This window comes from Sinohyriopsis cumingii, chromosome 5 (assembly GCF_028554795.1).
Source record: "Sinohyriopsis cumingii isolate HCF-2022 chromosome 5, ASM2855479v2, whole genome shotgun sequence".
In the NCBI taxonomy this organism is placed as follows: domain Eukaryota; kingdom Metazoa; phylum Mollusca; class Bivalvia; order Unionida; family Unionidae; genus Sinohyriopsis; species Sinohyriopsis cumingii.
The window spans coordinates 121,909,891-121,927,641 of record NC_142965.1 but is presented as its reverse complement, the minus strand read 5'-3'; the positions used below and the strand labels follow the sequence as shown (position 1 = coordinate 121,927,641).

Sequence of the window (17,751 nt, the reverse complement as noted above, 5' to 3'; positions counted from 1 at the left end):
TGCATAGACCTAGGTGTGCTGGCATCTTATGCAATAACAGATCTAGATGATTTGAACAAGTATATAGAAGCAAGTATATATGGTACTGGATCAAGCAGTTTTCTTACCCTCTGTGGCATCGACATCAAATGAAGAATAATCTCATCCAATCCACTTTGAAAAAGGTATCTGAAACCAAAATAAATGAATGAAATAAAAATTAACACGGAAAAAAATAGTGAGTGTCTAAGAGTGATTATCAATGTGGATTTAACCAATGTTTGACAAACATCTTGTTACAGTTACCATGGAGATTTATCTCCCTTTAGAAAGTTGCACCACTCTATAGGCATTCAATCATTACAATTATAGTTTAAAAAAATGGATGGCACATAAAGTGAAAAACTATCTGGTCATAAATGGGACTAAACAATAAGGGACAGATAACTCAATGACAAACTCATTACAAAAAAGCTATCAAGGTCTTGAGTGTGTGGCAGAATTAGCAAGGGATCTGAATAGTCAGTGACTGGATTAAACAGGCTTTAATGCATTATATTAGTAAGCAATGTTTATTTTTTTCTTCAAATTATTAACTTTCAAGGATTAAAGTCTAAGAAAGCTAGAGAACTTAAATACAAAGAGGCTGTGTGAATTTATGTCTTTCATTTTGTCTTACCACTAGGGCCTAACCGGAAATCGCCTTGGACATTCACCTCGGCCGAATATCCCGTTTTTCAGTGCTATTTGGAAGTATTCGTCTCGGCAAATAATACGCGCACAAATGGTTACAAGTAAAATAATTCAATAAATATCGAACTTTAAAAAAAAAGTTTGTTAATACATAATAATTTAGTTAAAAATAAATTATAATTACACAAACAGTTAACATTTAAAGTTTAAGCTTTGCATACGATAATGAAACAAACAGTACTCTCCGGAGTTGCACCTACTACTCGGTTCATGCCTGGATCTGGCAAATAGTACATCCAAATACTCAGATTCGGTACTCTGTGAAAATTATCTACTCGGCTAGGCCCTACTTACCACTACAACTTCACCACACATCATTCCAGATTACTCACCCCACCCCACCCCATTAATTCCATATATCCGTTTGTCATACATTTTTGTTTTCTACTCAACAAGTTTTCAAAAAACATAAGGGAATGAAACCAAATGTTAATATGAGGCTTTATATGAATAAAGATCAATGTCAAACTAGGTTTTCAGCTAACACAAACATCAACCAGTGTTGCCACTGGACAGGCGGACAGAGGGGCAGGCATTGAGCATCTTAAATAGGACACAAAAAATAAAGCCTCAAATATCTAAAATGGGAATATATAAGGTCAATAATACCGTTTGTCTTTTCTTTTTGTTTTTATATTGAAACGGAAATACAGCCTAATTGTACTGATCTTTCATTTATCCAGGTACATCACTCCCTTATTATAACACTTCCTCATTCTAATGCAAATAATGGCAACCACTGAGTAGACCACCTTAAAGTGAGACTGCCTTATTTATAATGAGACAGCCATATAATTAAATACATTAAACAGACAAGTTTATTAGTACTTAATGAGATTGGATCCATCCTTATGCCTCGTCTTATAGTGAGTGCTGTATTAGAGATTACAGTCTTTATGGAAGATGTTTCACACAGTTTGGTTGTAACATATAACTGCAACCCATCAGTGAGGCCAGTAAAATAAGTATCTGCAAAAGTTAACCCATCAACAACATCCTGAAATCTTCAAACACAAGACTGATTATCCCCATTTCAACACATTGTGGAAAATTAAATTGAAATTTTAAAAATAAAAAAATAAACAATTTTTTCTAACAATTTTTATGTTTCTTTGAGAATATTTACCTTGAGAATACTTACCCAATCATAATACCTTAGGAGAACTACTACTACCTTGGAAATCCAGCCCTCCCAGATAATACTTTTAGCTAACAGAATCTAAGACCTGCTCACCTGGGTGATGGTCAAGTCAAGTGATCTCCCCTTGGTATAGCAATTTGTGCCAAATTCCGTGAATATCTCGGTTATTACTGGAGCATAAGACATGCTCTCTGTGTGGATGTAATTGTGGGGAGGCTGGGTCGGTGTATGTGTATTATGATTGTGTAAGTATCCTCAAAGAAACATATTTTATTAGAAAAAGTTGGTTTCTTCTTAAACCTTTGTTGTCATAGGAAGAAAGAAAAGTTAGAAACTGAAAGGGAGTAAACTTCATGTTTTTAAGTCAAGATTCATCCAACTTGTAAGTGCAGAACTTCCTGAAGCTTGGTAGTGGGTCTTGAGAGGTCTCTCTTGATGAGAGCATGTTGCTTGGCATGAGTGTAATAGAATCTATGTTGGGGTTTGCACTGAGACAAGGAAATCCCAGTCAAGGGATTCCATTATTTGTCTCCTCTTGAGACTTGCCAAGGGGGGAGACATATAATGTAACCCCGTGACTGGGATTTCCTTGTTTCAGTGCAAACCCCAATATAGATTCTTTTTCTCACTCGATAATTTCCTTTAAAGTAAAAAAAGAACTCACTTGTGCAATATAGTTCATGCGCAAGTGTTTACATGCGGTGCATTAATACAAATATATTAATGAGTACTGTGGTGTGACTGTGTAATCCAAAGTACACCGCTTTTATGCGTGAGCCTAAAAAATTACAACATAAAACGCTGCATAGTACTGAGGTATTATCACATTTAATATATGGATCTTATATGAAATTAACAGTAAATAATTAATATTTATTACAAGAAAATGTTTCATTTTCATCAGTTCTAAATTAGAAAATTATATTGTAAAGAATGAAATGATACTGGGCCCATACCTATGTTGTAGTGTATAGGCTATTATTATAACGAAAAGTTACATGTAGCATGAGTGTCCATGCTTGGGTTATTCACGGGTAATTAGAGATCCAAGTCACTATCGTATATAACTCTCCTCTTTGGTGGTGGTGAAACAGTTTGTGACATATTTTGTATGTAATTAATATTGATTGTAAAAATACCACCCTGTATGAAAGACCCTCCAAATACAGACCCTAGCTGATAACCATGTGATGAAGTTTTCAAGTTCACGATTTCTTGGAAAATGTTTATTTTCCTTCTTGGAAATATGGCGAGTGTTGCTATTAGTAGTGGAAGGATCTGCTAACAGGGAAATTTGTTTGTGGAATAACGTGTCGATGGATAAATGATTCCCTCTGGCTGGTAAGTGCATTATTTGTCACCAAAGATTGCATGCACATGTTTGATTCAACTGGGGCACACTGGGGATGTTTAACAAAATTAGAAGAAAGGATGCTTGACATAACACATTTCTGGCTGTTACTAAGTTGTTAAGAGAGTTGGGATTTTTGTGGCCAGTGATGTGTTTAGCCCAAGTGTTTGGAACAATGTTTTCTATTAGTTTCTGACATAGATATTTTCTCATACTAGAGTTTGTAATGTGTTTAGAAGCCAAATCAGGCAAGTTTACTTTCATAGCTATTTTTTCATTAGCGAGTTAAGCTTTTGAGCACCAACTGGTGCATGGAAAAAACATTGCTCATTTGGCCTAGGTGCATGCACATAAGTTGCAGAGGCAAGGTAAAATGGATGGTCAGGGTTACAAAAATCACTTGGACGTTTGTTCATAAAACATATGTAGATTGTTACTGGACATCTATCGGGAAATAGAGGGTTAGCATACATCTTCGGTTTTCATTTCTTGCGTTTTTTATGTCCTCTCCTGTCCCCGTCTTCATCTGTCTTTTGTTAGACTCTAAATGTTCTAGCTTAAGTTCACAATCTTGCTTTAATGATATGTCTCTCCACTTTATGTTTCTATGTTCTTCTCCCTCTCCCCGTACCCCAAAGTGCAAAGTATTATTAAACCATAAAGTGTTCAGTAAACTTGACAGTGTGCTTGGGCCCAAAAGCGAGTATTCATAGTTTTGTTATGTCATCATGAGTTATGGTATCATCAGTTTTGGGTTTGTTTCCTTTCCCTTTCTTCTTCAAATCTTTCTCTTTATTTTTTAGTGCCTCTCTTGCTTGATAAAATTCAGGGCCATAAACCAAGCTGCAATTGTATCTGCTTCGTCTCATAGTTCAAAACTTTCAATCATACCATTAAAAAAAAAATTATTAATTATAAAAAGCCATGTACCTAGAGTAAAAAATCTCTCTGTTTTTTTTATCATTTGTCATCCATGTTGGGTAGGGCCTAAATTGATATATCAGTCAAGTTCTTTAATTTATAAGGTAATTTACCAACTCAAACTATGAATAAAATTCTTGTTCATTATATAATATTTTTGGGTAAATAGTTATTCATTGTTGCACTCATTCAAAAATTAATTTATGTTTTAACAAACTGAAAGTATATCAGTTGCGCTATGTATCATTTTATTTGTTCATACATTATTATTTGAATTCAATTGATGTGTTATCAGTCAATATGTATGCCAATTTTTATCTCTCAATGTTGTCAGCTCGTATTCACTTCCATCATTCTGACGAAATGAAATGAAAAATCTTGAGAGAATGCTGTTCAGGGCAGGTGCCGGCACTACATGTATAGGGCGTGTCTCATTGTTTTTCTAAAGATATTCTAGTAGTTTTATGTGTCCCAATGTCTTGCCTTTGATATTCATATTTTCATGCTCTAAAACAAAATTTGTGACATATAGTTTGTCCACTTCTGTAAATCTACTCTCTTTGACCATTTCAGTGTTTTTTTTATTTCCACTCCTGATTTTGTTATTTTCTCTGATGAAAGTTGGTTCGGTTTCAGAGACACATTTATTTCATTTGTTTCCCAGTCATCAAAAAGAAAGGAAAGATCCTCTGACTCTGATGCTTTGGTGAATTTTCTGAAATTACTAGTTCATGTTTATCATAATTTGTGAATTTTCCATCGTCCAAAAAGCATACTGTATACATGGAATAGGTACCCAGTGGGTGGTAAATGGAATAGGTACCCAGTGGGTGGTAAACATTTAAGATTTTTGTTCTCCTACCTTTAAGAGTCAAGATGTTTCCAAGCATGTAGTCTATTTTCTTTATTGTTTTCTTTCTAATCTTGTTTTTGTTAGTTATTTTTTCTCTCCTTCAAAAAATTATTTTGTTAAATGTCCCAAAGTGTTAGCATTTGTTTGATCAGAAAATAACTCCATCAGGCCAAGCATAAGACAACAATGGTTGCATCCCTTGATAAATTAGTCCATAGAGCGTGGACACCATGAATGAGACGATTGGTCTGAGATGACTAGACTGAGATACGAAAAGTTGGGTTAGCAAAACAGCTCGATTTATCTGTTGCATGGTGAGTATAAGTAGTAAGTGAGGTATACTTGGGATTTTGGTGCCATTTTCTATACCAAGGGCAGATCACTCTGCCCACCGCCACCAAGACCTAGGTGGGCAGATAAATTTTAGCTTCTTGTACCTAAAGGTGTTATCTAAGAGGGTTGGATTTGTGAAGTAAGAGTAGTTCTCCTAAGGTATTATGATTGGATAACATATTTAAAGAAGCCAGTTATGAATTCACAATAGCTTTGCATCTTATTCAACACATTCCCAGCTGAGGTCAAAACAAACATTAAAACTTTAATCCAATGAAACCAACAATGAATCTACTTATGAAAAGCTTCCAGTACCCTGGTATGGTTCTGTGAAATAAGCTACCATTCCATCTGCAGAAAATATTACTGTATTTAAGACTGGATGTCCCTCAAAACAAGTGCCTGTGTCTCAAGGCAGAAATGGCAAATCACTTATGACAAGTGGCAGTGGTTACACAGAGAGCATTTTTTTTCTGCACTGAGATGTTGACAGCCATATGTCCTCATTCATCAGGTGACAAACTGTAAGTAACTGAATCAAGACAGCATCTGGTAAAGAAGAGCACCAAGCAGACACAAGCATGAAGATCCAGACAAGTAGATAAAATTTACCTCATCAACTGGAGATGTAACCCATTCTCTCCCGCTTGTAGCTCATCAGGATCCTGGATGTACAGAATGTTACGGAAAAGCAGTAGGCAATAGTTGATAGTGGTGCACTGCTCGTATCCAATCATTCCATTTCCATTCTGAAAGTATATTATAACACAATTAATGTCTTATATTTGAAATGTATGACACATGACCAACTGCAATCAGCAATGACCTGAAGCTACTGCTACTAGATGTGCCAGCAGAACAGGGTCCATGCTGCTTGCCCTATTATGGTCACAAGAGAAAAGTGTCTAACTAGTCTGCTGTTGTTGTTGTTGTTGTTGTTGGCTAAATGCTATTTGTCAGCACATGATAGACTACACATGGTGGCCGGTACAACTTGTGGAGGATGAACCTGGGAAAAAACCCCGAAAGAACTACCAAAAACACGGGAAGCTATTTGGCAAGCTTTATTACATACCCACAGATGCCAAACCCAAACTCGAACCAAAGCGGACATGGTGAGATGGAAGTGATCAGTATAGGTGAGCGCATTAAGCCACTCAGCAGCCTTGCATTATGTGATGTCCTTAACTAGGTATATGGTTTAAATCACATGTCAGCACAATCCTGGCTTGATAGTGCCAATTATTTATTCATTTTGATCATTATCAATATAAAGGCATTATAAATGTATGTCACTCTAGGGTACGCGTTGTTGAGTATAATTTTTGTGCCAGTTGGCAATGAGTTGGCAATGAGATTAAGTAAAGTTCACAGTTGTTATTGCCAAATGCCCAGCTTGAACTAAAATAATTCTGCATCTTCACCTGTTTGGCAGTTAACAAAATAATTCTGCAGAAAAACAACTATTTCATGGTCCATTTTTCTATTGACCTTTTGCACATTTGGCTCTTGCTTGATAGATTTTAACTACTGTCATTTCCACGGTTTCAAAATATTCTGGTGAAATGTTTGCCATGCAAAGTGTTTATTTAGGCCAAACGAAAAAAAATGTTTCCATTTGGCCAAACAACCCTCTTTCTCACTGCTGACCCTAGCACTTTTTTCCCCATAGTATTAAAAAATGATCCCTAAAAAATCACATTAAATGTTTTTTTTATTATAAAAAAAAGACCTGGCTACCCTAATTTTAATACTAGTGTAATAGGAAACATATTTTTATTTGGCCTTACAGTTTCTCCGGCAACTTACATCAAAATATCTACATGCTGATAAAGTAAACTACAATGCATTACAGACTGTTGAGTTTCATCCAACAAGGTGCATATCAGCACACAGACCGTATCTGTTATTATTCAGTGCCTTTACAGTATTCAAGATACTTGATTCCTATAGCCAACACATCAATTATTCTTGCTGTTTGCTCCTAAATACTCAATAATTATAGACAATAAACTCATTCTTTGGAAGTTGTTGCTGTTGTAGTGTTTAACGTCATTTTTCAGCACACGATAGGCTATGCATGGCGGACAGTATTAATGGTGGAAGAAGAACCCGGGAAAACCCTGGGAAGAACCACCGACCCACGAGAAGCTACTGGCACATTCTTTGGAAGTACAGACAGGATATCAAATACAAAGGTTATTTTATTATAAATTTCAATCTGACCCCAGAAGCCAACTTTGGATTCTTTTAATGTGCCATTACTTTCTTTAATATATGAAGTCTGCCAACATAGGGAAGCTAACTTTGGTTCCTTTTTACTGGTTTTCATGGTAATTTTGAACAAGAATTGAAACAAAGGAATTTTTTAAGCAGCTTAATCTAGTGCTTCATGCATGGACATTGATGACCCAGCATCTCCCAGAAGATTTGGAGGAGAAAATAAAATCATTAGATGAATTCATGAAGGCCAGATGAGAAGATGATGTTCTTGTCATCAATAAGATTATTAACATAGCTGATACTCAGGACATCTCATTCCTGGATGGACTATCAATAAGAAGGAGGTTAAAAGTGTGAGAAATTGCATGACTGGTGCAGTAAAAATCTTACTTTAGTCCTTGCAGTTTCTGCAGCAGGAAATTTGTTTTCTCCAATTATAATTTTTACGGCATGAGGGAGCTAAAAAAATATTCATGCACCGAAAGGATGAATTGTACAGATGCCGGAGAAGGGTTGAGTTGATGAGGTGATACTGCAGTGTATTAAAGAGTTTTATCTCAAGTACACAGTCAAATAATTTTTTTAATAAAATTTAAGCTTGGGTGCAGTTTTTGACAGGTAATTTTTGAATGATTTAAAAGGTGTCTCACAACTTATGATTAAAATAACAAACGATGTGTCCCAGAACATACAGTGCACACAAAAAAATTACTTTAAAAATTAATTGATTTTGTCACAAATATAGTCTCACAATGTATGGGTAAATATGGTATCCTGGATACTTAATCCTTATTGCCAACACATCACAATACCCTAGAATACTTGACCCATAATGTCATCACATCACAGTATCCTAGACATTTGATCCCTATTGCCACACATCACAATGCCCTAGATATTTGATCCATAATGTCATCACATCACAGTATCCTGGACATTTGATGCTTATTGCCACACATCACAATACCCTAGAATACTTGACCCATAATGTCATCACATCACAGTATCCTAGACATTTGATCCCTATTGCCACACATCACAATGCCCTAGATATTTGATCCATAATGTCATCACATCACAGTATCCTGGATATTTGATGCTTATTGCCACACATCACAATACCCTAGAATACTTGACCCATAATGTCATCACATCACAGTATCCTAGACATTTGATCCCTATTGCCACACATCACAATGCCCTAGATATTTGATCCATAATGTCATCACATCACAGTATCCTGGATATTTGATGCTTATTGCCACACATCACAATACCCTAGAATACTTGATCCATAACGCCATCACATCGATGTATCCTGGATACCTGATCCCTATTGCCAACACATCACAATACCCTATATATTTGATCCATAATGTCATCACATCACAGTATCCTAGATATTTGATCCCCATTGCCACACATCACAATACCCTAGATATCTGATCCCTATATTCAACACATCACAATACTCTATATATTTGACCCATACTGCCATCACAACACAGTATCCTGGATACCTGATCCCTATTGCCAACACATCACAATACCCTAGATATTTGATCCCTATATTCAACACATCACAAGACCCTAGATATTTGATCACTATATTCAACACATTACAAGACCCTAGATTCCTGATCCATACTGCCATCACATCACAGTATCCTGGATACCTGATCCCTATTGCCAACACATCACAATACCCTAGATATTTGATCCCTATATTCAACACATCACAAGACCCTAGATATTTGATCCCTATATTCAACACATCACAAGACCCTAGATATTTGATCCCTATATTCAACATATCGCAAGACCCTAGATATTTGATCCCTATAATCAACACATTACAAGACCCTAGATTCCTGATCCATACTGCCATCACATCACAGTATCCTAGATGCTGGACCCTTATAACACAATCAAGTGGCCATCCAACCAAAGTCATAGATTTTTGTCAATATTCTTTGCTTTTCTCCACCTTAAAACAACACCTTGTGCTACTATTTAACATGCTGGATTACTTCATATTAGTGTTGTGACAACTTGTTGTTCAATCAAGTAAAATGAATCAAGTACAAACTTGTGTATTATCTATGCAACTCACCTCTTGAAGGATGGTCTTCATCTCACGGCAAATGCTAGTGACAAGGGTGGGATTGGCGCAGAATGACTTTGCCAGCTGGAGAAATGATTCCTGATGGTGAGGGTGAGAATGCTGCTCCCCTTCCTTGCCATTCTGCATCATTACTGGCTGTGTGAGCAAGGTCAGCAATCTAAAAGGGAAATGAAGAAAATACAAAACTGGTTAATGATGTTCCTAGATTCATCTTCATCTAGTTTGGCAGTCACAGCATTTATATTTGCTCTAATACACAATGGATGCTGACAATGTCTGACTTGAATCTCTGCTAATTAAGAAGTATAAGGAAAAACTCACTTAAAATTGCAATCACGTAAACATTCAACATTTTAGAATATATTGTTTTCTTTTCTAGAAATCAATGATTTATTTTCTATTAAATTATTGTAAATCATTAACCTAACTGACAATAATTATCATTCTCTTTTTTTCTTTTTTTTCCTTCAAAAGAATGCAAAACCAGTGATGACTTAGATATGTTTTTTAAGCTTTCATTTAAAAATCTACAAGTAAAACATGCATCAATAATAATTGTAGCTTCAAAAATTATGTATCTAAATGTTCATGACAGGGAATATGAGCCATATCATTTATGACTCAAAATTACATTTACATATTTATAAAAAAAGGAAATATATTGTAAAAAATGTGGTCGAAATATGTGAAAATAATACATGATTTCTTAATTTCATTTTCTATGAGGAAAAACTAATAATTTTTCTCCATACAATCTGTTTCAAGAACAAAAATAATTGTTGTGCAAACCAACTGATGTAAATGCTAAAGCTTTAATCTTCAAATTTTAGAATTGAAGAAAAATATTATTGCAGTTTGAATTTTACAAAACTCACAGGCACCTGAATGCCTCTGTGAGAATATCACTTCTGATAAGGTTTAAATGTGACAGGAACCAATGAAAACCTCACACTCTTGTTATTCTGCATACCCTGCACACAGGTATGATCATAATACAGTCAGCTGTCTTGTTGCATTATGTCCCAAGATGCAAGGGTTGACACTGTTTGTAGAAGGTACTGGCTGAAGTAATGTAGAAGTGATTCTTTAACAGGGTGCCTATTTCCTAAATCTGGTCTGGAATGATACAAGCCAAATCTAATAAAATTATCTGGCATTGCACTGTGACCCAATTCATTGTTGAACTCATTTTCCTGAGATATAATTCTTTGGTCAGATGGGTCAGTTTCTGTATAATCTGAAGCATGAGACACAGTTGTAGTAAGAATTGATGTCAACTAGTTTCCATGTTCCCAACGTCTCAATCTTGAGGTCCAACTGAATTGAAGAAGCATCCATTGAGTTGTGGTTGCAATTCTCTTTTCTTTAAAGGTCTTTCTTCCATGTGTATGTTTTACAATGTTTGCAATAAACTTTTAACCTATCTGATTTTATAATATTTGTATGTCACTCAAGAGATTGGTGATATTTATACTTTGCTATTTAAACATGACATCCTCTTTGATGTGCATAGGTTGTGATGCAAACGATCATGTCATGGTACATGATGTCAGTATCACAACATGAAGACAATAACTGAAGAAGTAAGTTTCCTCAGAAAGAGTTTGTAGAACTCCAGCAAAAGACACTGGGGAGTTCTCTTTGAGGAAATATAATAAATCAAATTAAAATTTTTGTTTTAATCTATTTAGTTCATAATTTAGCTGTCTTGTTACATTATGTGTCAACAGACAAAATCAATGATGTTGGTAACTTAGCTGCCTTGTTACGTTATGTATCGACAGACTAAGATCTACAATGACTGCAAATTAGATGTCTTGTTACACTATGTGCCAACATATTAGAACCGAAGATGTTCTTAAATTATGTCTTAAACATCATCAAATTTGAGCAAATCATTGTCTAGAACCTTGGCTCTTGTTTTCATGCAATATCCAGATCTGCAAGCACATTATGGAACATGAGAACCGGGCCCTGTATTCTCTAAACCTTTTTAGCGAAAAAACTCAAGTGAAAGCTAAATGCACCAAAATCAGATGATACTTAGGGAGTAGTTATCAAAGTTTGTTATAGTCTGATTTTGCCTCCTCATTAATGTTTGTGCCAATTTCAATAATGAAAAGCATAAATTTGATCAGAAATGCACAGAACTTACTCAGTTCATTCATTGATTTAAAATTTCTAACCTGACTGTGATCAGGGAGGCCCTGACACCATCATTGTCTGCACACTTCATGATTAATGAAGTTTTAAATATCAACAATGGCCATGCTCGAGATCCATTTCCAGTTCCTGGACAAGTCCATTTTCAGCAAAGGGGTGTAAGCACAACTACACATGTATGTATGTAGAAGGAAAATACTATGTTGTCTGCTTCTAATATTTATAGTATCAAATCAAGCAAAGGAAAAGAATGACAATTACAAATCTGTCTTTCAAGTGGATTTAACAAGTGGTGTAATTTCTACGTACATGGGTGCAAAGGATATAACTCTAAACTCTCAGCATTATGATAACTTATGGAATTATCAGGCAGTTGCCAAATAGGATGCAATAGGTCACAATGTTGTCTGAGGAAATCAACTTGCCCACAGTGTATGCAACATGGAGCCGTATTAGTAAGGAAAGCCTGTTAAGCATGAAAGAGACAGAGAATGCCAGTGTTAGGGCAATTCTGGTCACATTTAGTTTAGAAATTATAAATTAATGAATGATTTGACTGAGTTCTGTGCACTTTTTATCACATTAAAGATTACTGTTATTGAAATCAGTAGGAGATAAAAACAAACTGAGGGTCCCAAGTTAAACAATTACCTCTGATTCTAGCTTAATTTGAATTAAAGTTAAAGACTGTCAATTTATATTACCGACTGTAAATTAAAGTTACAGACAGTTAATTAAGTTTGCAGACTGTCAGTTCGAGTTACAGACTGTCAATTAAAAATTATGCACTGTCAAACTTTTCCTATCTTGACCTGAGCTTGAGTTTGTTTTTCAAAAGTTTTCAAAAACACCATGCTCGACCCAACATTCATACAATTTTAAAACTGAATACATGCTCCGTTCAAAATTTTTATGTCAAAAAAATCTCTCAAGAGGCAAGTTTTTGGTCTGTACTTCAAAGTCAAACCTCAAAATTACCAGCTTGTGAAACTTTACAAATAATCAGCATGCAAAACTTGAGAAAGTTTTATACACAGACTGTGATGATTTATCAATGTGGGACCGTTACCTCATCTTTTCACCAATGCATGCCTGTAAATGAGGTATTTGCAAAGCTCTAGAAATCAGGAAAGGATATTTCCTGGTTCTGACATTTTATCCAGCGTTTAAGAAAGTTGTTGCTGTTGTTATTGTTGTTGTAGGGTTTAACACCATTTTTCAGCACACGATAGGCTATACATGACAGCCAGAATTAATGGTGGGGGAAGAACCCGGGAAAACCCCGGAAAGAACCACCAACCCACGAGAAGCTACTGGCAAGCTTTCTCACATACCCACACTGGCCGAATCCAAGACGTGAACTCACGCAGACAGAGGTGAGATGGCAGTGATCCGTAATGGAGAGCGCTTTAGACCACTCGGCCACTCGGGGCCCCCATTTAAGAAAGTATCCTGATTTAATGACAAAACTGACTCCATGTAAATTCTTGGATTTCCTATGTACAAGATGCAGATCAAGAGATTTGGTATTACAAGAACAAAATATCAAGAACACTGATAGCCAAGGGGGTTGAAATGATACTAAGTTGCATAAAATCAGAACTCCATAAATATATTCATAGTTCCTTCATTATAAACTATTCTAAATACACCAATCACTCGATAACACGTGCCCTGATAAATTGCAAACCTGCTTATAATGCAGGGTCAGGCATGGATCCCATTTTTTAAACCAGAAAATACCAAAAATCTGAGCCCTATTTGCTTAACTTGAAGAAGATGGCTATCAAAATTGTAACAAAATTTTTTATATATCACTCATTTTATCATCAAAAACGGTCAAAAGGACCTGGAAATTTTAATCAACATTATGAAATATGAACTTTTAACGAGTCATAAAATTTGTAACATCTTTCCTTACAAATGACTTTCTTAGTAACCATAATTAACGATATTCAAGGAAAGTTTGATCAATGAAAACATAATACCTAATGGAGATAGTACTTTAATAAATATATAAAATAAATAACTTTTTTCTCAACTGAAATTTGTGTTCTAGTTCTATCTTTTAGTTCCTTTTAATCATCATAAATGCAATGTGACCTCTTGTAATTAAATGTAAAATGTATCAATCTACAGTAACAGCTCTGTCCACAAGTGTTTCTTGGAGAACCTAATTAAGTGCCACCCATGTTTTGATATTTGACTAGCAGAAGCATTTGTTGTATTGTTGCACTAAACAAAAAGCATGCCTCCTTTTCTATTATCATGTTAATTACATATTTTTAAATCAAATAAATAAGATTGAATAAAAATGTTACCGGTACAAGGCCTACAAATCCTACATGCTTATGAATCAGAGACCCAGTCATACGTCATGTAACTTATTTCAGTTTTTGTTGTTGTTGAGTTTAATTAATGTGGCATGCGCACAATTGTGCATGTGCCACTTTTTTTCTGACTACACTGCAGCCTGCTAGTTGTTCCTGTGGAAGGGAATGGTGCCACCTCCCCCAGGCTTTTATGGGTTCAAGGAACCCTGATAGTTTGGCCACTAATTTCAGTCGATCAATCAAACACTGTTATAAATGATATTGTGAACGTAATCTAATTAAACTACCTTAAATCAACCTACACAATCATAACTGTGATTAAAGAAAGCAAGGCAACCAAGCAAAATGAGTACTTTGCAAAATAAAGAGCTTTGTTTCAATGACCTGGACCCTTGTGGGGAAATGAGTTTCAGTGAATTCCTGAATTCGCACATAGAGATATCCCCAAGGATGATAAGAAGTTTCACTATTACTTGCAATGAAATCATGGCATCAATATTTTACTAATTTAACAATTCCAAGATTGAGTTTTGACTACTGTCTCGTTAAATTAATTGTAGTGTGTTTTCGATAGAAAGGAATCGTGTTTGGTAGTGTATCAATAGTTAGTCTGGTTCCCTGCTTCAATAAGTCCTTGTTTTGCAAAATACTATTATACACCATTCCAGGAACCAGACTAATAAAAAAAAAAACATAATACACAAATGTTTTCAAGTATCATATTGGTTGTTGAAACCAGTTGGACATTTTGAAAATAAATGTAATTCATAAAAAATAACGAACAACTTCATCAGAAAAAGTGCTTTATTAACAATTATTCTTGATGCGATTATAAAACGAGGACTCAGTCATTAAACAGCCCAGCCCACCACCCCCACCCATTGGTTCTCTGGATCATCTAGCGGATTTTTTGGATGTCCCTCAGTAACTCGTACTCTCACTTATAGTGCAGTCTATGTCTTTGGATCCCGTGATGTGCATGAATTATCGAAGGGGAGGTGCAGCCTCTCAAATATTTTGTAAATTTTCTTCTTTTTTTTAAATCACAAGAGAATTTATAATAATAACTGAAACAACACATTTGAAGAAATATGATTTTTTTTTTATTTACTGGGTGATTTCCTATTTAAAGCATTTTCAACTATTTATACTACATTTGGCGGTGGTGTGTGATGGTGGGAAGAAGAACAATATACAAGTTAGATGACTATTATAGGTCTAAATCATAAATTTTAGTTGCCTCCCCTGGCATAAAACTGAGATAAAAACCAGTGGTTCTGCTCTTTCTTACTCATTTTCATAACAACAAAACATTTGTTGCTATTATTAGCAATAAAACCATATTTGGTATAAGAGAATTGACACTATGCCATTGAAATATAGTGTCTGAAATTTCTCAGAGAGGATTCAAAGCCTTCAAAGTCCCCAAAATAACATCAAAAATGTTCTTTATTATAATTAAGTAAGTGACATCACAATGAACATTCAAAGTCTTCAAATATTTACTTCAAAACAGCTCTTCATGATGAACCATTATGAAATATCTTATGATTCTTGTTATTTTGCAGTCAGCTTTTGTTTCTTTCAATGTGTAACGAAACCTATAAAGAACATTAAAGAGACCACAAAATCTTTCCTCTTTTGAAACAGTATTCTTTATATGCAGGTAAAACATCGTATGAGAATAACAAAAGGAACCAATAAACCCTTTAAATTTGGTGAGGTAAACATAACATTTGATTAGCAAAAGGGGGCCTATAAACACTGTTCCTTTATGGGCAAGTGTCCTTTATGCAGAGTTATCCACTCTTGTATATTCCACTACAATATTCTGTATTAAGCTCACCTGGGAGTCACAGTAGCTCACTTGGTACACTGTCAAATTAATGATACAATGTTTTGACTTCTATATCCACAAAGGACAGCTACCTGTGTTGTTCAGAAAAGGCAGTTAGCTCCCCTTTGCATCAACATGACATATCCAATATTATATTATATGAGCTGAAAATAAATCGTTCATTAACAAAATTGGTTGATTATCATTAATTCTTTAATAATACGTACATGACTCCATTTTGGAATACTGTAGGGCAGTCCTCTAAATAGCACAGCAATGGGATTAAACCCTACAAAAGATCGATGAAAAAATAAGCCACCCATAAAACACTAATGAATAATGAGTTCAGATTTACTAGACAAAGTATACTAACCATTAAACTTAAGTTATAAGTCACATCCAAAAACAAAATGTCATCAAACAATTAAAAAATCCCCCAGAGATAACTAATTACTGTGAATTTAAAACCTGATGTCTGAGGGAGGAACCATTTTCATTTAGGACCAACTAGACCTTTGGATGAAAACATTGTTAAACTTTTGCGGCAATCCTCTAAATTTAGGACGAGTTCAGACATCAAACTTGTGCTAAGGGACAAAAGACAATGGACATGAATGAAAGGCCTTTGGATATGCTCTTCAGCTAAAGTATCAAATGAATTATCTTTTTCAGTTTCGTTACCATGTTTATCCATATATAACACACCCCCCACAGCAAACCCAGATTTATCATCACATAATGTGCTGACCTATCAAAAGTCAAGCAATTCACTGTGTGTTCTGTTTAAGTCTTATACAGACAGAATTACACATGGCTAGGTTGCAATACAAATGTTTGGTAAAAACTAAGTTTACCCAAAATAGAGTACAGAAATAGATCTAATTTGCTAATGAGATAATGTGAATAATAGGTTGTTGTGATGATGAGATTACATCATTTTCAAAATACACATGGACAGTTTCAATGGTTGACTGAGACATACATTCTATGCATCTCATTTACCAAGTGATGTTCAACAAACTAATTTTAAGATTTCCACATACTTTGGTTTGATATAGGAATAAGTATCATTTTAGTTTCATTTCTACAAAGTTTTTCAAACTGTATTCTCTCAGTGACAGATACCAATTTTATCAAATCTCACACAGTTCTTGAGACCATGGTTACACAAGACTATTTTTACACATGATAATGAAATGTAACCATGATCTTCCAGTGGGCTGCACATAAGACAATGTTATTCTGAGACCACAAAAGAGGTCATCTGTATGTACTCAAGCAATGCATTCAACATATTTGCAAGTGAAAAACAGTAGTTTAAAAGCACAATACGCCATGCACTGAAACTCAGTATGTAAGACTGGGTAGCCCCAGAGAGGGCAGTGCATCACTTAGGAAGGGCAGGATGTGACACCCTCCTAAAATGGCAGCTGTGTGTCTGCAAAGTTATCAGATGGAGATATGTGTCAGTGTAACTGTCTAACTGTGGTTGCAAGCAATGGCCTCAACAGATATGTGTAACAAATCTGGTAGTCTTGAGTTCAAACCCACAGGTGAAATTTTTATCAAAGCCTTAATTACAAAATGGATTTCCAATATTAAAAACAACAACAAAAATTATAACCAGACAGGACATTTGTCTTCGATATCAAAGATCTTCACAGGAACAGAGAATTTACTGCATGAGTTATATTGGAAAATAAATATCAGTTAAAAAAACACCACCAATTAAACTTGAC

At 35.1% G+C, this 17,751-nt stretch overlaps 1 protein-coding gene across 1 annotated transcript in view; it reads right to left on the bottom strand.

The window, feature by feature from the left end:
• Positions 1-17,751, bottom strand: part of LOC149800094 (protein timeless homolog) — an 89,481-nt gene that overhangs the window by 41,649 nt on the left and 30,081 nt on the right. The window contains exons 3-6 of the mRNA XM_089958350.1: positions 16,240-16,301; positions 9,668-9,836; positions 5,944-6,080; positions 108-168 (exon numbers count right to left, since the gene is read on the bottom strand). Coding sequence (XP_089814476.1) covers positions 108-168; positions 5,944-6,080; positions 9,668-9,836; positions 16,240-16,301 — 429 coding nt within the window. The remainder of the gene's footprint in view (positions 1-107; positions 169-5,943; positions 6,081-9,667; positions 9,837-16,239; positions 16,302-17,751) is intronic.